General features: G+C 44.2%; 1 protein-coding gene across 4 annotated transcripts in view; it reads left to right on the forward strand.

Annotated features, from left to right (window-relative positions):
• ANAPC16 (anaphase promoting complex subunit 16) overlaps positions 1 to 6,604 on the forward strand; it is a 35,570-nt gene extending 28,966 nt beyond the window's left edge. For all 4 annotated transcript variants that reach the window (XM_084845580.1, XM_084845581.1, XM_084845583.1 and 1 more), the window contains exons 3-4: positions 3,588 to 3,662; positions 5,802 to 6,604. In XM_084845580.1, the coding sequence (XP_084701706.1) occupies positions 3,588 to 3,662; positions 5,802 to 5,917 (191 nt within the window). In that variant the 3' untranslated portion in view covers positions 5,918 to 6,604. The remainder of the gene's footprint in view (positions 1 to 3,587; positions 3,663 to 5,801) is intronic.
• The last annotated feature ends 13,265 nt before the right edge of the window (positions 6,605 to 19,869 follow it).

Here is a 19,869-nt window from a genome sequence, read left to right on the forward strand (position 1 = left end):
CAGATACTGAAGCTGAAGCGCAAATATTTTGGCCACCTAATGCGAAGAGAAAACCCACTGGAAAAGACCCTGATGCTGGGAAAGACTGAAGGCAAAAGGAGAAGGGGACGGCAGAGGATGAGATGGCTAGATAGCATCACGGATGCAATGAATATGAACTTGAGCACACTCCGGGAGAGAGCGGAGGACAGGAGGGCCTGGCGTTCTATGGTCCGTGGGGTCACGAAGAGTCGGACACGACTGAACAACAAACAAAGTCCAGATGCTTTCCCACAACCTCGCACTCAGCTTGAGCTCGACTGAACAGACCATCAATATGAAGCAAAACCCATCCATTAATCATACCCATGTAAGAAAATCATCTGAGGTAAAATACCACACTTACCTACATTCCAGTTGTCGCTCTGAGTCCCTCTGATGAAGAGGGGAGAAAATACAAACGCCTTCGGGGAGACAAACCCTTCCTAACGACACGGGGCACAACAGAGGCACTAGATTATTTTAGTTACGTTAAAAGGACTACATCTTAATTTTCATTTTCAGTGTGCAGTAAAACACTGCAGAAGTTATAGGAAATGCAACGTGTTGGGTTTTGTTAAGGTAATTTTCTCATTCAACCAATTCTGTCTTGGAAAGAGTGGCTGCCACCACCATGTTGCAGACTTCGCACCTCCACAAGTTGAAATCTTTCTTCTGCCCTCCAGCCGGAATGTATGAGTGGCCTGCATTATAGCCATTTGCTCTGGTATCTCCACCCTGTCTCCTTTGGTGTAAATAGAGCGTAGTGATTTCCCCACCTAGCCTTTCCTTCCCCCCCAAGCTAAACAAACCATTTCACATGCATGGCTGTAGTCTTTTCTGCCTTGAAACCTGAAAACTCAGTTTCTGTGAGATCGCTCCATACCCAATGGTCTACAGGAGGCTACACAATGGTAATTTATTTATTTGTTTGTTTATTTCATTTCTATACCGCCTCGATAGCCAAAGCTCTCTGGGTTTTTATGTGACTGACATTCCAATCTCAATCCTGTTTGTTGTGCTGAATGGGTCGTCTTTCTGAGCAGGTTCTAAGGATATTGAGATGGTCTTGTGCAAGTGGAGCTGGAGAAAGCCAGTGGCACCTCTTCTCTTAAGATCACCCTTACCAAGGACACTGCTTGCAAGGAGTCACGTGGCTGTAGTTCATCCTGGAGGTTTCATCCCAAGGGGTTGTACAGTGGCCTTTTTGAGTGGGAAACTGGTAATGAATGGGTACTTGACAAAAACCTATCCCAGGAAAGGTCGGTTGTTGGTCAGTGTAGAAATATAAGAAATAAATGAGAGATCAATTAATTTTCTGTAATGTGAACATGAGTTGGAGCCGATAAATGGTTGCCATTGCCACTGTTTTCATTCACAGGTAGACTGTGCCTTGAGATGCGTGAACAATGCGTGTTGTCATATCCCTCCGCATCACTCTTGGCTAGGCAAGGTGTTCTTCACCATTATGAATGAGCCACTCACAGCCTCCCTAAATAGCCATTCCAGGGAGAATAGATTTTCTGCAAGGCTCTGGGTTAAGGCTTGCCTCCAATTTCACTGTCTGTTCTTAGGTGCCAGCATAGTGCTCAGCCTTGCAAAGCTGCATTGAAAACCTCTTGAATCTGAATTGAAATAGCAGTGCATCTGTGACACTTCCAGGAAACCAATGAATTATGTTCCTTCAAGGGTGAAATCCATTGTTGCTTCATATGTTAAGAGGAGTGAATTGAAGTCATTTGTCATTTTAAACACACGGTACTCGGGAACTAGTTTTCTTCATATCATGTTCATAGATGTTGGGAAAATGCGTGAGCTTCAGTGGATTTCCTTTCCAGTGCTTGGGGTAGTGCAGATATCACTTAAGTACCTAATTCTTCCTTTCTTGGCAAGGGCAGCATTGCTCACAGGGCCATAGCCAGAGTGGTGGTGAAAGCCAAATTCAGTGCAGGGGATTACTAGGGAAGGGACTGAAAATAGAATGGCCACTGTCATAGTTTGTTTATATAAATTTGTGGAGGGACTGCTCCTTTGAGATTTGAGGTATCTCACGTCCTCATACCACATCTCAAAAAGGATATTGTGGAACAGGGAAAAGTGAATAAAAGAGCAACCAAAATGAGCAAGAGGGTTGGAGCACCTTCCCTAAAAGATGGGAGCACACAGCCCGCAAGCCTCACGGGTGCCCCGCCTCCTGCCGCTGAATTCCCTCCCCCAGCGATCCTGATCCATGTGCATGTGTAGCCCCCAAGCAGCATTACATGAAGCCCTTGGGAGCAAAAGGCTTGTGCATGCCTGCTATAGGGAAAGGCTGACGTGCCTTTAAGGTACATTTAGCTAACTTGGAACATTGGCCCTAAGTTCTTGGGAATTGTGGAGGCACTAGAAGTATTTGATGTCTTAGTCCTCCCACAAATCCTCTAGATGTCCTGGCTGCTGTTTTTTCTTGCTGTCTTGTGGGCCCATGAGTGCCCATTGTTGGGGGCAGTGCCAGTTGAGGCCCCTTGGCAAGACCTCCTCAGTGGGCCCCTCCCTCAGTGAGTCTGCCTTCTCACTGCTGTTGTCACCAGCCGCTATTGCTCCTCCTCCTTTCTCTCCATTGCTGCCACTTGCTTGCTCGACACGCAGAGAGCCAGGGAGCAAGTAGGCCGTGGCATCTGCTGCTCCCCCTTTTAATCACCATCATTGTCTGGGCCAGAGCAAGAAGCAGGTGAACAAGCAGGTTGCAGTGGCGAAAAGGAGAAGCAACTCCAGTAGAGCCCAGCTGGGTATGGGCCCTGACCATGCCTACCCTTGAAGCTGACCCTGGGTGGAGGACAAACTGTGGCAACGGGGGGGGGGGCGGTGACGACTATTGCTTCCTGTCCTGCTAGTGGGGTTCCCTGAGGCATCTAGCTGGTAACTGTTGCGAACAGGATGCTGGATTAAAGGGACTCTTGGTCTGGTTCATTGGGGTTCTTATGAAGCCTTGCTGGCAGTTTGTTAATATTCTTTGTTTCATTACTACATCACTGCAATCCTCAGGTTGGCGTGAATCCTTGGTACTCAGACACCGCTATTGTTCTCAGTGGCACAGTTAGATGGACACAGGGAGACCATAGGGCAACGATCTTCACCATTTTTCAAGCCAAGACCGTTTTGGCGCCAAGCTCTGCCACCAAGGCCACTTGGGGGCCTGCACAGTCACGCTTTGCCTTTGGGGTTCCTCACCGAACACTGCTAATTGGCTGGTTGGTCCTGTATTCTCCTCTGCTCCCACCCAGCCAGCCACCTTATAATTGACAAGCTGCAGGTCTCTTGACTCTCGCATCACGAAACCTCCTCTGGTAGCCCAGATCACTGCTAAAGCAAACAACAAGGCAAATTTAGAGAGCCCCTGCTGAGAGTGAGCAGCTTCTGCAAAAAGAGAAAGTGAAGGAAGGAGAGAGAGAGAAGGAGAGCCCCACATGCGGTGATCAGGAGCCTCCAGTGGCCCTTGGGCCTTGCAGTAAAGAACACTTCCAGAGAGACCTTTTCAGGGTCATAACAATCTTAGGCTAGGCTAAATTGTCTTCCTTTTCTGTTTACAGATGGCTCTGAGCGATTCCTCTGTGAATCAGTTTTCAGCTACCAGGTTGCATCCACACTAAAGCAAGTGAAACACGGTGAGTATTCCAACACAGTATCAAGTATCTAGGGATGTATTCACAATAGAGGCTGCATAAAAGCCTGGTGAACGCCTTGCTGTGAAGGCCAAAAACACACACATCAGAATAGAAAAGTAATCTAGTTGATCGCTAGCGAACCTATTGACACAATGTTATCTTGTGTAATTGCAAAAACAGTGTTTAATCTATGCAGTCGGCTTATTGGAGAGATAGGTTTTGCAACCTCCATTACTTTATCTTGTATTATATTCCATATGAAGAGTGGTACAAACACTGCATTCTTACTAGAAAGCTTTTTGAATTGTAAATCTGCTGTTAATAAACACTCTCTGTCTGTCTTCTGGTCAGTTGGTTTATATCTGATCTCCCCTCCTCCCAGATTTACAAGGTATATTGGAGGTCAGTTGCCGTTTCTGTGCCATCAAGATGGAAGAGATCTGTATAAGATTGTTGTTGTTGTTGTTGTTCAGTCGTCAAGTCGTGTCCGACTCTTCGTGACCCCATGGACCATAGCACGCCAGGCCTTCCTGTCCTCCGCTCTCTCCCGGAGTGTGCTCAAGTTCATATTCATTGCATCGGTGATGCTATCTAGCCATCTCATCCTCTGCCGTCCCCTTCTCCTTCTGCCTTCAATCTTTCCCAGCATCAGGGTCTTTTCCAGGGAGTTTTCTCTTCGCATTAGGTGGCCAAAATATTTGAGCTTCAGCTTTAGTATCTGTCCTTCCAATGAGCAGTCAGGGTTGATTTTCTTCTGTATAAAATACCTTTATAGTTTTATAGGAAATGTTGATAGTGTTATCAGGCTAGATTAACTATTTGTGTATGAGACTAGATTGTTCACTGTTCCATCTATATTCTGTGGCCCAAGAGATCGGACAAGAAGAGTGCACTAATCAGATGCACCAATCAGTCCAAGTAGATTGTACTACATATAGTACCACTTGTAAACCTTCTACAGCACAAAAACAGTTTTGTTGGCGTCTACTTCCTAGTGAATGAATTCTGATTAATCTTCCTTAAATGTATTAAGTGTTTATTATTAAATGAAATGAGGCTATTGGTGCCTTAATTGTAGCGCAGTGGGGTGGAAGGGGTTTCCTTCTTCAAGACCTTAACGGTTTTCCACCTTCTTCTGAAACTGAGGGAGCAATGCTATGCATGTTTAGACAGAGAAAAGGCCTACAACTCCTAGCATGCCCCAGCCAGCATGTCTGTCTAAATATGCATAGCATTGCACCCTGAGTCTCCCATAATTAGAGGCAGGATGGCAATGGACATATGATTAGGAAGCTTTGCTAGCCAGGCTGTATGCTTGGGGATATAGCATGCAGCCATATTTTGGAATTTAGAAAAATTTCCTCCATCCAACAAAGACTGGCCAGTTATTTTTGTAGCGTGTTGTATAGCTCGCTTACTTGAGCTGTCTGGGTCTATATGATATTAAGCACTTTGGTATGACATACCTGTTTTCTAATATGGCACACTGTCCTTATGATTATGTGGACTATCCTGTATGAAGCAAATGTGAGGTGTGATTCTGCTTTGGTGTTTCTCTCTCTGTAGAATACAAGAGGAAAGTAATCTCATACAGCAGAAAGTACTTGAGGTCTGGGTGATTTGCAGTAGATCACCAAGGATTTCTGACTGCCAGTTGTTTAACAATAGCAACAACAAAATGCCTCTTCACCCTCCACCCCTTATAATCTTGAAATGACAACATGTTAGGGCAGCCTTCCCCAGCCTGGTGCCCCTTTAGATGTGTTGGACTACAACACCCATCATCCCAAGCCAGCACACCAGTTGGACCTGGATATGGTGGAAGTTGTAGTCCTGCACATCTGGAGGGTGCCAAGTTAGGAAGGCTCTGTTATGATAACTAGGAGTTTATTCTTGTGGGGAAGGACTGTGAGCTCCATTTCTGGTCCTCAAAACAAATTCCTGGGCTCAGAATTCTCTTTTTAAATTATATTTCTTTTGTACCAGGCTCCAGTTGGGCATCTTGGGGTTCTAAGGAACTTTCTTGTAATTCATGAAAGAATTGTCTGCTGCAAAAGTCTGCTTGTGGCTGTTAGTGTGTTTCATTTAAAAGGCTTAATTGAAAGTTGATTGCAAACCACAGTTATTCTTTTCTTGCAGATCAGCAAGTTGCTCGAATGGAAAAACTCGCTGGTTTAGTTGAAGAACTGGAAGCAGATGAGTGGAGGTACAAGCCTATAGAACAGCTGCTGGGATTCACTCCTTCATTGGGTTGAAAGCCTGTAGTTTGTTGATGTGGAGTGATAAAACACTTGCACAACTCCATTTTAAAACATTTTGTGGTTTTACACTGCGTGCCCCCAATATAATAAAAAACAATCCATAACTGGGGTTTCTCTACCAGATCCAGTAAATTGTTGTAACACAACTGTTTCTAAAATGTTTTCAGTTTTCTAGCAGCCTGCACAATTTGTTTCAGGAGGGTGTGATTTCTGTAACTAAGGAGATGCAATCAGTTTTCAGAGAAGAACCTGTTTGCTTCAAAGGGAAGGAATGGTTACTTAAACTTGTAACCCTTTATGCTGACCTTGGAGGATGTGTGCTGAAAGCTGACTGGGTAATTGGACCCTTGTAACTGTTCATGTTAAACTCCTGGAGGGTAGAGTAAAAAGGCATAAGGCTTTGGCCTTAAGCTGATCCTTTGAAGATGGATGTGATTAAACAATAGGGCAGGATTGCTTGAAGGGCAGAAGTATGTTAACTGTTTCCTGACTTTTAGATATCCTGGTTTTTGCTGAGTCTGCATTTTCTCAGCTGTTTCTCTGTTAACTGTATGTGGAAATATTGACAGATTGACTGCTGCTAAAAGCAGAGGGAGTCTCTGAAATGAGGCATTGGCTGTCCTTTCCTTTTGTTCCAGTGCACGTGAGTCTGTTTGGCAAATAAATTATTTCAACTACTAATATGGTGTCTGTTCGAGTATTCTTTTCAAAGGTTTGGGAGTAGGAAGAACAAAAATTGGCTGGCGCTAACATGAGCTTCTGTAAAGCGGCTCTCCATATTTGTGTTTTAAGAAGGCTAGCTCCGTAAGGATAATTAAAAGAAATGACTACAGAGAAAGTGGCACAGTTCTGCTCCTGTATCTGCCAACACAGAAGATACCATCCTAGTTGACGACATCCCATCTGACCATGTATTTGCTTGGGGAAGACATCTTGCAGCTAAGCTTTGTGTATCCTGGTATCCATCAGATTTAAGGGTAGATTCATCCCTTGCATTCAGGAATGTTTTTGTGTATTTAACAGTGTCTCCCCTGCATGAGGTGGGTGGGAGCTGGTGTAATACTACAGTCACAACATCCATGAGCACTGGATGCTCAAAACCAGAAATCTCTGATCACAATTCCCTTGTCCTATCTTATGCTACTTGTGAAAGTTGTCAAAGGGTGCAATCTTATGCATATTTAAACAGAAAAAAACATTTGTAGGACTTCTTTCTGTCTAAACATGCAGAGGGTTGCACCCTGAATGTACAATAAAGCAAAGGAAGGGAACATGTCAATCAACCCTAACTGGCTGCTTAACTGGCCAACGTATTGAAAAAAATACTGCTGCATCTAAAAACTGGGAGTCCAGATGATGCCCAGAACAATTAGACTAGGTAACCAAAAGGTTCTGTGTCTAGTGCTATGGTTTTAATATAATCTGTATACAGGGCAACATGCAGCTTCTGGAACACTTTGTAACATATGGGCTATTCATTTAGTTTGCTCTTTTTTTACCCTTTTTAAAAAATAAACATTTCTAGCTCTCCTGGAAATTCATTATGTTTGTCAACTCTCAGCCTAAACATACCTCACTGGGAGAGGAATTTCTTAGTTCCTGCTATGTATGCTAAGGTGTTATGAAGCTAGTTCTGCACAAATTTGGTTTAGTAACACCTCAGTCTTAAGCATGTTTATGCATAAATCCTATTGATTTCAGATTAAGGGGAATTTTCAGTGTTTTTTCTGTGGCAAATGGGACAGACATACATGACTTGACCCAACTTGAAATGTCACAGATATCCTTTTAGCTGCAACTTGGGCTTCCAGTTCGTTAATCTAATTTTCTTCACAACTGACTCAGATTTGTCAGACTTTGAGGGCCATAATTTCACAACAGGAATTCTATGGGATTGATGTAGCATGCCAGTATACAGCTGGTGCACAGCTGCTGTATTCGTAAACATGGTAAGCAAATAAAGCTACTTACAAGCTGCTAAAATAACAAGTTGTGACCATCCAGCCAGTGATGCTTTTCCATGTTCTCATTATTGATTAATCTGTACATTTCTCTCTGCAGTGTTAACTGTCCAAAAATTTGTCCGATGGAAGCATTCCATTTAATTTTTACTACAGAGCAGGCTGAACCAAGCATTTATCAAGTAGGGAAAAAAGGGTCTGTGCAACTCAAAAGTCTGATTCTATTAAAACTGTTGATCCAATCCGAAGTATTCTAACTGTTTTGGATTCCTTCTGGCCAACCAAAAACATTTAACTGAAGGTCAATTGGCGAATTATTGTTGCTATGAAACCTGCTACATATACAAGAAAGAGTACAAACCATTTTAGTGTTACGTGAGCACCTTTTCCTACCTTTTTCTATGTTTGTGAAGAAGGTTGCTAGGTTGCAACTCGGAGATTTCCCTTTTACTTTTAAATTAGTTTACTTCCCTTTTATTATAAATTGTGAGGAGACAAAGAGCTACAGCATTTCACGCTCCTTTTCCCTTGAAGTCATAGTTTTTAAGAAGCTCCAATAATGAGAGAAGACAAGACTATGGCTAGTGGAGAAGTTGACAGTCCAAGCCTAACATGGGCAAGGTTTTACTTCCTGATACAATGTTTCCTCCCCTTCATGGATCACTGCCTTGTTGTGGCGAAGGGGCTTGCGTAACTCAGTGAAGCCATAAGCTATGCCGTGCAGGGCCACCCAAGACGGACAGGTCATGGCAGAGAGTTCTGACAAAATGTGGTCCACTGGAGAAGGAAATGGCAACCCACTCCAGTATTCTTGCCAAGAAAACCCCATGGAACGTATCACAAGGCTAAAAGATATGACGCCGGAAGATGAGCCCCTCAGGTCGGAAGGTGTCCAATATGCTACTGGGGAAGAGCAGAGGGTATTTCCAAGTAGCGCCAGAAAGAGTGAAGCGGCTGGGCCAAAGCCGAAAGGACACTCAGCTGTGGATGTGTCTGGCGGTGAAAAGAAAATCCGATGCTGTAAAGAACAATATTGTTTAGGAACCTGGAATGTCAGATCAATGAATCAAGGTAAGCTGGAGGTGGTCAAACAGGAGATGGCAAGATTGAACATCGACATCTTGGGAATCAGCGAACTCAAATGGACAGGCATGGGCGAATTTAATTCAGGTGACCATCATATCTACTATTGTGGGCAAGAATCCCTTAGAAGAAATGGAGTAGCACTCATAGTCAACAAAAGGGTGGGAAAAGCAGTACTGGGGTACAATCTTAAAAATGATAGAATGATCTCAGTACGAATCCAAGGCAAACCATTCAACATCACAGTAATTCAAGTCTATGCCCCAACCACTGAGGCCGAAGAAGCTGAGGTTGATCGGTTCTATGAAGACCTCCAACACCTTCTAGAACTAACACCAAAAAAAGATGTCCTCTTCATCATAGGGGATTGGAATGCTAAAGTAGGAAGTCAAGAAATCACCGGGATAACAGGCAGGCATGGCCTTGGTGTACAAAATGAAGCAGGACAAAAGCTAATAGAGTTTTGCCAAGAGAACATGCTGATCATAGCAAACACTCTTTTCCAACAGCACAAGAGGCGACTCTACACATGGACGTCACCAGATGGTCAATATCGAAATCAGATTGATTATGTCCTTTGCAGCCAAAGATGGAGAAGCTCCATACAGTCAGTAAAAACAAGACCTGGAGCTGACTGTGGCTCAGATCATGAGCTGCTTCTTGCAAAATTTCGGCTTAAATTGAAGAACGTCGGGAAAACCACTAAACCGTTCAGGTATGACCTAAATCATATCCCTGATGAATATACAGTGGAGGTGAGGAATAGATTTCAGGGATTAGACCTGATAGACAGAGTGCCTGAGGAACTATGGACGGAGTTCCGTAACATTGTTCAGGAGGCAGCAACGAAATCCGTCCCAAAGAAAAAGAAATGCAAGAAAGCCAAGTGGCTGTCTGATGAGGCTTTACAAGTAGCTGAGGAAAGAAGGGAAGCGAAAAGCAAGGGAGAAAGGGGAAGATATATCCAACTGAATGCAGATTTCCAGAGAATAGCAAGGAGAGACAAGAAGGCCTTCTTAAATGAACAATGCAAAGAAATCGAGGAAAACAACAGAATGGGAAAGACTAGAGATCTCTTCAAGAAAATTGGAGATCTCAAGGGAACGTTTTGTGCAAAGACGGGCATGATAAAGGACAAAGAAGGCAGGGACCTAACAGAAGCAGATGAGATTAAGAAGAGGTGGCAAGAATACACAGAAGAACTATACAGGAAAGATCTGAATGAATCAGAGGTCGGAATTAAGATTGCCGGGAGAATTATCAACAACCTCCGATATGCAGACGATACCACCCTAATGGCAGAAAGCGAAGAGGATCTAAAGAGCCTCTTGTTGAGGGTGAAAGAGGAGAGTGCAAAAGCTGGTTTGAAACTCAACATTAAAAAAACTAAGATCATGTCATCTGGCCCTATCACTTCCTGGCATATAGAAGGGGAAGAAATGGAAGCAGTGACAGATTTTACTTTCTTGGGCTCCAAGATCACCGCAGACGGTGACTGTAGCCATGAAATTAAAAGACGCTTGCTCCTTGGGAGGAAAGCTATGGCAAACCTAGACAGCATAGTAAGAAGCAGAGACATCACCTTGCCGACAAAGGTCCGTCTAATCAAAGCTATGGTTTTCCCAGTAGTAATGTATGGCTGTGAGAGCTGGACTATAAGGAAGGCTGAGCGCCGAAGAATTGATGCTTTCGAACTGTGGTGCTGGAGAAGACTTTTACGAGTCCCCTGGACTGCAAGGAGGTCAAATCAGTCCATCCTAAAGGAAATCAACCCTGAGTGCTCATTGGAAGGACAGATAATGAAGCTGAAGCTCCAATATTTTGGCCACCTAATGCGAAGAGAAAACTCCCTGGAAAAGACCCTGATGCTGGGAAAGACTGAAGGCAAAAGGAGAAGGGGACGGCAGAGGATGAGATGGCTAGATAGCATCACGGATGCAATGAATATGAACTTGAGCACGCTCCGGGAGAGAGCGCAGGACAGGAAGGCCTGGCGTGCTATGGTCCATGGGGTCACGAAGAGTCGGACACGACTGAACGACTGAACAACAACAACAACAACAACAATGTTTCCTTCCTTTCTCCTAATCATCAACACACTGTCCCAAACTGTTTTGCAGAACACCTAGACAAGGGGCAGGCAGACTTTGCAGGATCTAGTTTGAATGTTACTACAATCCCCAGATCGACCAACTGGAGCCAGGTGTAAAAGATGTACCCTTTGAATTAAAGACTTTTGAGCCTAGGCACTTGGTTAGAGTACCGGAACTGATCTGAGCTCATAGTCTTTCCGCACAAAAAAAATATTCCTCATCACCCATCCCAGATTTATTTATTCGATATATAATCCGGCCTTTCCACCAAAACAATGGTGCTCAAGGCAGCTAACAGTAATAAAACCAAGAGTTAAACTTAGAACAATAATAAAAAACATTTTTTTAAAATGCAATAAAAGGCATAAAAACCACGCTCAACCCAGTAGAACCCATATAAGCAACAGACCAGCTTACACCAGCGGTGGAAAGTAGATCTCCAGATGTTTTAGACTCCAACTCCCAGCATTCCTGACCACTCACCGTGCTGGAAGGGACTTCTGGAAGCTGAAGTCCAAAACATCTTGGAATTTGACCTTCTGCCCACCTCTAGCTTACATGCTAAAAGCCTGCTTGAAAAAGAATGTTGCCTGCCGATGGAAAGATAGCGGAGTGGGAGCCAACCTAGCCTTAAAGCCTTGCAGGACTGTGGGTTGTGCACCCCTGATTTACAGGCAAAGAAGTATGGATTGCAACTTGCCAACTCTATTAGTGGAGCATTTCCCATTTGAGGCCCAAGGACATGATAGCCTTCTTTCCATAAAGAGTTTCTTAGGTTGTTTAAAAACAAATGCAACATCTTCCTTAATCTTTTGATCCTCTTTTTATAGAGGTTATTATTTTAGGAACATCGTCTTGAGAAAGGGAGGGGCTGGTAGAAATTATTGCCGGGTACTTTTGATCAACAGTTTTTATTTAATGTTGTGATCCTTAACCCATCCAAAATATGGAGATGGAAGCCATCTCGAGTGCATCGTCCTTTCTTAAATAGTAGGAGGATTGTGGGATGCGAGATGCAGTAAAAATAGTTTACTGAGAAAGAGAGAGAGAATACAACAAAAGGCCTTGTGCTGTGATATTCTTGGTGTTTCCAGGAGATGCCAAGAGGAACATTTTGTACTGAGTAAAGGCTTTTCTGATGCTCTTCCCTCCCAAGTGCTACAATCTGTACATGAACTCTAATTATGTACAAACAAATCTCTAGCCAATAACTCCAGATTCAGACAGCAGAAGGGAAGCTTCTTAAATAGTCGGGAGTAAATAGCACAGCAAATATTACTGGTCTCAGCCAAAAAGGAGCCATACCGCATGCCAGTCCGACCTGGCTTGTTTTGCAGTTGCGTACGCTTGTAAAAGCTGAAGCTAGCACATTTTCTGACATGCTGCCTGTAGTGTGGCTTTAAAACCATCCAGATATATATTTTGTGTGGTTGACTCCTACAGCTTGGCATGGGGCCATTGCTCTGTTGTCTGGGCCGAGGGAGCAGTCGTAATCTTCGGGGTTGTATTTCTGTCCTATTTTCCTCAAAGTGCTTCCACGCATTTAAAAGCTTCATTAAAGCCAAGCAATTCAACTGACAAAAGCCTGTCTTTGCATGCAGCCGTAGTGATGGGAATACATGTCACCTGCTGAATTTCTGCATGGCATACAGTCACTAAAGACATAGCAACCTTGCTGGGGGGAAAACTGGCAACCCTGGCTCCCGAAGGAGTTCCTGTGCGAAGTGACAGGATGAGCACGCCCTCTGCATCAGGAAATGGCTAAATTATGAATGTGACTGAAGTAGAATTTCCCTAATTTGATGTTTGTTAAACCCCAGAGTTCAGGGTTGCAACCCTTTTTACTGGCCTTGCTCCTGTACCCTTAATCAGGAGTTCCAATGTACAGAAAGTAAAATGATGAAACTTGAGTGACATGGTGAATTGCTAGGAAAATCTGCTTAAATTCTGTATGCCAGACTCCTCATAAATGTATTGGAGAAGAAAAGGTGGCAACCCATCTAGCGTTAAACCTGTATTGATGGTCAGTTAGTAAATAGTCCTAAGAACTGGATAATCACAAATATCCTTTCAGGTCTATGTATGTTTTTAATTTCCAGGTATTCAGGGTACTTTTCCTGGAGTTTGTTTAATGAACTAGACAAATAGTTCTCTATTTTGAAAACACATTTATAGGAGGTGGCATGGAACAAAGCACTTTTTGAGCATTTGTAATGTTAAACATCAGTCAGGGCGTAAAAAGCTTCCTGTACTGATCTCAAGATGAGGTTGCACTGCACTTCTAGCTGGTTTGATCCTGTTCTCAGCTAGCCTTACCTATCATCAAAATGTGGAATGGCCTGAGGATTTTGATAGTAGTTTGCTGGGAATTACTGTCCCTAATGAACAGAGGAGAACAACGCAACCCGCAGTTTAACATCTGCAAGGACAAGGGTGGCAACGTGCAGGCCTCTAGAGGTTTTGGCCTACAATTGCCCATTGGCTATGCTGGGTAGGTCTGATCAGAGTTGTAGGCCAAAACATCTGGAGGGCCACAAGTCGCCCACTGCTGCACTATCTAGGCATTTATGCCTATACCAGCGGTAAGGAACTGGGTGCCCTTCAGATGTTTCGGACTACAACTCCCAGCATTGCTGACCATTTGCCATAGCAGCTGGGGCTGATGGAACATGAAGTCCAAAACATCCAGAGGGTACCAGCTGGGGAAGACTGGCCTATACCAAGTCAGATCGTAGGTCCATCTAGTCCAATTTTCTCTACTCTGACTGACAAGGGCTTTCCAAAGTCTGCTACCTAACTGGAGATGCCTGACATTAAACTTGGAGCCTTGTGTAAGTGAAGCATATGACTCTCACTGAGCTACGTGGATTTCTGTTGTACTACCCTGGAGTAAAGCAATCAGACATTTGCTGTCACACTTCACAACTGAATTCCGGAATGCTTTCTGAATTGTCAGAACAAGTCATCTGCAGTTGTTAATTTCCAGAAAGTGACATGTCCTGAAACTGAAATATAACCTTTAATTAACTCTGTCTAGTCCAAGCAGGAAATTTCCACAGTGGGGGGGAAATGTCATACTTATACTAATGTTTCTTTTTACTGTTTAGATATCAGCACAGAAAAAGAACTGAAGACAGAAATGATGCAAATAGGAAAATAACTGGGTCCTGCTACTTTATGAGTTTCTGCTGTGGTGTTGCTTACACACTAAACACCAGGTCCTTATCCAGCAAAAGTTAGTTTTAACACCCATTAGGAAGAAGCACAGAAAGATCTTTGCTTTGATGCATTTCCCTGTTTAAGGAATGTGTATGCCTTTAGCCCAGGGTGGGCAGCATGCCCCCCAGATGTTTTGGCTTATAGCTCCTCAGCCCTAACTAGCGTACCCATGAGCGATGATGGGAGTTGTTGACAGAAACATCTGGATGCCCACACATTTCCCCCCACCCCGCTTTAGCCCTTAGCTCTTTCACATGCTTTATTTGCCTTATTATAAACTTACATTTGTTTTGTGCTCACCCTGTTTTGTTTTGTGCCTACAGAGTTTGTGCTCTTTTTTCTTTTTTTCTTTTCTGTTTCCCAAAATGCAAATTGACAATGAGGTACACCTATGCACCGTTGAATTCAGTGAGACTTACTGCTGAGTAAAACACAAAGGGGCGGGGGTTCAAGTCCCATTGGGACTAACCTAAGTCCTATTGCTTTCAGTGGGACTGACAACTAACATCTGCTTTATTTGAACCAAAAAGGGTTGCCACCTTTTTTGGCCTTGTTCATATGTCTTACAGTGGGTGCCATATGGAAATTAAGCTCCCCTCCTTCTCTCTTCCCCAGGTTGAAACTTGGATTATACGCTTCTAGATAATCTTTTTGCTTCTGTTACTCAGAAAAGCACATTTGTGGTGCTAAATTAATTATTGTTTTTTTAAAGGCAAAGCTTTTGCCATCATTTATATCTTTGAGACCTGAAAAAATATTCACCTTTCTCTCTTTTAATCTGTTGTTCAAGGCTGAAGAGCAAGGCCAGAAAAGGGTAGCAACCCCAAACAAGTGTCTTAACAAAGATAATTATACCCTTACACATACCCTTATGCACATGTAGCAACTTCGGTGTACGCACAAAAAGAAAAGAGGGTAAACCAGCCAGTAGGCACTCGCTTCTCTGATACTGAATGTCAGCACTGAAACCCCTGACAGCAAGGGCTGGAATGGAAACGGCCTCAGCAGCTTTGTGGGTTTCCTTTCAACTGCTCTCTTAAGTACCAATGAAGGTTCTTAGGAGTTTTTCCATCTCAGCTGCACTCCCACATAAGCCGCCAGTGGGAGTGTTTTGATTGCCTTGAACGAGAGCAGAACCAGGCGCCCTTTGTTGCAGCTGCTTTGGAACTGGTTGTACTAGAAGCAACGGAAGTGCTGCAGTAGCTCTCACTGGAACGGGCGATTAACCGCAGGGTCCTAATGTTACTGCTTGCTACCAATCACCATCATCCGAGCAACTTCAAGGCTTAGACGTCTCACGTGGCTGGGTGGACCGGATGGGCTTCCGCTGTGTGCACAGGGAGATTAACCGCCTGTTAATCCTGACCAGGGGGCAGAATAAATTAAAATCGCCATCTCCATTTCTGTACAGGTGAGAGAACATAAGGAGATCAGACCAAAGCCCTATCTAGTCCAACATCCCCTTTGCCACGGTGGCCAATCAGATGCCTATGGGAAGCCCATAAGCTGGACATGAGGGCCTCCCTTGCCTAGTGATCCCAAGACTGGAATTTGCCTTTTTCACAGCTGCTGCCCACTGGGTCAGTGTTTTCATTCAGCTGTCTACCATGACATTGGTTCTCCAGGGTTTCCGACATGAGCCTTTCTCAGCCTTACCTGCAGATGCCAGGGATTGAACCTAGGACCTTGGCGTGCAAAACAGGTGCTCTACCACTGAGCTATAGAGAAGGACATTTCCCTTGATGGCTTTAGCCCTGGGTATAGTATACACAGGGGCCGCGGTGGCTTAGTGGTTAAGACGCTGAACTGCAGACCAGAAGGTCGGCAGGACAGCAGTTCGAGACCTGAGTGCTGCGTGACGGAGTGAGCTCCCGTCTTCAGTCCCAGCTCCTGCCAACCTAGCAGTTAGAAAGCAAGAAAATGCAAGTAGATAAATAGGTGCCGCTTCGGCGGGAAAGGTAACAGCGTTCCGTGCACCTCGGTGTTCAGTCATGCCGGCCACGTGACCACGGAAGCGTCTTCGGACAGCGCTGGCTCTTCGGCTTCGAAACGGGGATGAGCACCACACCCTAGACTTGGACACAACTGGTTGGGGACACCTTTATAGTATACACACCCCACTCCTTAAACTCAGGTGATGCTGAGACTGTCATCTAGATTGCTCCTTTCCTTTGGACGATGCTCCTTGTTACAATTTCCGAGACATACATACACAGGTGTTTTAAGAAGCTTCTTTTACTTCCCTACTTCATGTGTTTGTTGCAGAAAGCACCAGCCTGGTGCTGCTTCCTGCAATTATCACAGCATGTAGCACTGCCCTTTGTGTCACAACCGCCCCTGACTTCCCATTCATTACAAAAAGCTAACATCCCAAATGGCATTCAGGGAGGCAGCCCAGCTGCCCACAGCACTCCTGTGAAAGGGAGAAAAAGAAAGAGAGAGAGAGAGAGAGAGAAGAAAGGTGATGACTGACATTTATTCTGGCAGGACACCTGAGCTTTAAACATTACAAAATTCTGCACTAGTCATTTTTAGAGGCATGGAGATGCAATAATGAGGAATGAGCCAGATGGGTTTCCACTTTCTTGTGTGGTGGTGGCTAAAGACATAGGAGGCCCTTGACGCCATTTGGGGAAGGGGAAGGGGGAGAGCTAGATAAAGAATGCAGGATGCTGGAGCAATATGCTCAATGCTGCACAGACCCAGAAGGCTTGTAGATGGTGGGGAAGGTGTCCTCTTGAAACTCCTGTTATATCCTTGACCACAAATGTCTTGTGCTCAGCTGAGCTGAAAGTAATCCCAGTTAGCCACAGCAGTGCATAAAATCAAATTGGCTGAAATGCTGGGGGCATGCACTTACTTAAACCGCTTTTCCCCAGCATTGTCATGATCATGCAACCTAGCCAGCTGGGTCCACAGCAGCGCAAGGCCTGCTTGTATGTATTGTATGAAGACGCACGCACACACCCCTTATGTTTCCATCTCATGTGAAATGTGCCTACAATTTCCAGAAGGTTAGTCTGTTGCAATCAAAACAAAAACCAGCCTTGTGGCATCTTAATGACTAATAGATGGATTGTAACATATGTTTTGGTAGACTAGAGCCCATCACAAGTTCATTCACCTGTTCATTCTTCAATGTGGTATATGCCATCACTTGCCAACAATGCCCTTCTGCTTTCTACATAGGACAAACCAGTCCGTCTCTACATAAAAGAATGGATGGACACAAATCCGACATTAAAACAAAAACAAAAAACAGAACATTTCAGCCTCTGAAGACACTCTGCTGCTGACCTGAAATATGCTATTCTTTCATAGAATAGTAGGGTTGGAAGGGTCCTACAAGGCCATCGAGTCCAACCCCTTCTTCTTTAAGAAGAGACATACAGAGAAAACTTCAAAGGGAGACCTCAATGTGAAATTGCTGAACTAGGATTTATCAGCAGGTTTGACTTTATTAATTTAAGCCTCAATCAAGAGAATGGTTTCCTTTCCCACTGTAGGTGTTAAATTAGTATATCAAAGCTTAGGATAGTTGTGTCCTCCATTACTGAATGGACACTGTGCTTATCTCATAGTTATTTCAGCTTGGGCCTTTTGACTCCCATCAGTAATCTGGAATGTAAAGAAAAGGTGGTCATTGTTTGGTCTGTAAGTTTATAAATATTGTTCTAGTTATTTAGAAATAATAAATAATAATAAATAAATGGTTGTACTGGTGCCTTCCCACTTTCTTCATACGCTGTTGGCTGCCTAACATTTCCCAAATCTGTGCATTTGTTAAAGACGCACTTGTTCAGCTTCTTATTTTGTGACAACAACCCTTGATTCCAGAGGATGATTTTCACAGAAACAAGGCATAAGCTTTACCTCATATCCTTATCCTCACAACAGCTCTGCAAGGCAGGTTGAGCAGTGAGACAACCTGCATCCATCCCATGAACTTCAAGGGTGAGAAGACGTCTGAGTCTGTTACCTGCGACTCTGCCACACTGTCCAACTTGCTCCTACTCCCATGGCATGACCACCCACATTCACTATTTTAATGCTGAGCAAAATATTAACAGACAGCTCTGTTGTGCTGAGAATACTGATCTGGTTTGCTTATTCTTTATGGGCTACCATTTCTAAAAAAAAATCCTTACAGCCACTATGTTAAAAGATGCTTGAAATGCTTCCAAAATAATTATCTCAGCCTTTCTGGCCATAATCAAGCACAGCCATGTACGCACGGAAGAGGAGAACCATGCACAAAATCAGGACATTCTTTGACATTTCCACCGCACTGTGTCTGAAAAGGCAAGCTGCTTTTCAGTTTTAAAAGTCCCAATAGCGACTTGCCTCATCAGCATGTGGCAAAAACATAATTTTTTAAAAAAGAAACTTCTGCCTCTTCAGAATCTTCTTTGTGATTTTCCTCTTAGGGACATGAAAGTGTACTGGGCACTACTGATAGCTTAAGGCCACAGTTGAAGAATCATTGTGCCACCTTGTAAAGTAGAGGAAGGGGATGGCCATTCCCTGCATAATGTGACCCAAGCATATTCATGCAGTAAGTGTGATACACCAGGCTAAATGCAGCCCACTGGTCGTGAGGTTGGCCAGATGTTCAACAACCCCTTTGTACAATTCCAGGGAGGATGCAAAAGCAGGAGATTGATTAAACCCCTGGGACACCCACCATACATACAGTCAGGGCCAGAAATATTGGAACAAGGATAACTGTTTTGGCAGTTGGCCTCTGAACACCACCACATTGAAGATGAAAGGAAACACGCCCAGATGGGAGCGAAGTCAGGACTTTCCGCTGTAATTCAAGGGGTTTGACAAAAGTGGGGCACTAACCATTCAGGAAGGACAGCCAGTGGCATACACACACCCCCATCGTTGGTGGCTCATACGTAATGGAACGAATGGCTGACAAGCAGCTGCACGGCCAGGTGTGGCCTGTTTCCTGGGTGCCCCATGACCAATCAAGCTGATAAAAGGCCTGGAGGTGGTTCTGAGTGTTACATTTGCATTTGGTGGCTGTTCACTGGAACTCCCAATATGAGGTCCAAAGAGGTGTCCATGTGAGTGAAGGAGGCCAACATTAGGCTGAGGAAACAAAATAAACCCACCAGAGAGATAGCAAAAACAGTGGGAGTGGCCAATACAACAGTTTGGAACATCCTGAAAAAGAAGGAATGAACTGGCAAGCTCAGCAACCGCAAAAGGCCTGGAAGACCACAGAAGACAAGCAAAGTGGATGACTGCAGAATTCTGCTCATGGTGAAGAGGAACCCTTTCACAACATCTAGGCAGGTCAAACTTGAGCACGCTCCGGGAGAGAGCGCAGGACAGGAAGGCCTGGCGTGCTATGGTCCATGGGGTCACGAAGAGTCGGACACGACTGAACGACTGAACAACAACAACAAGGCAGGTCAAGAACGCTCTTGCGGAGGTAGGCATGTCATTGTCAACATCTACAGTCAAGAGACGGCTTTATGAATGTAAATACAGAGGCTTCACAACAAGGTGCAAACCACTGGTAACGCTCAAGAACAGAAAGGCCAGATCAGCCTTTGCCAGCAAACACCCCAAAAAG

Source organism: Heloderma suspectum, chromosome 3, assembly GCF_057233095.1.
Source record: "Heloderma suspectum isolate Gila_16-S chromosome 3, 16-S_ref, whole genome shotgun sequence".
NCBI lineage: Eukaryota > Metazoa > Chordata > Lepidosauria > Squamata > Helodermatidae > Heloderma > Heloderma suspectum.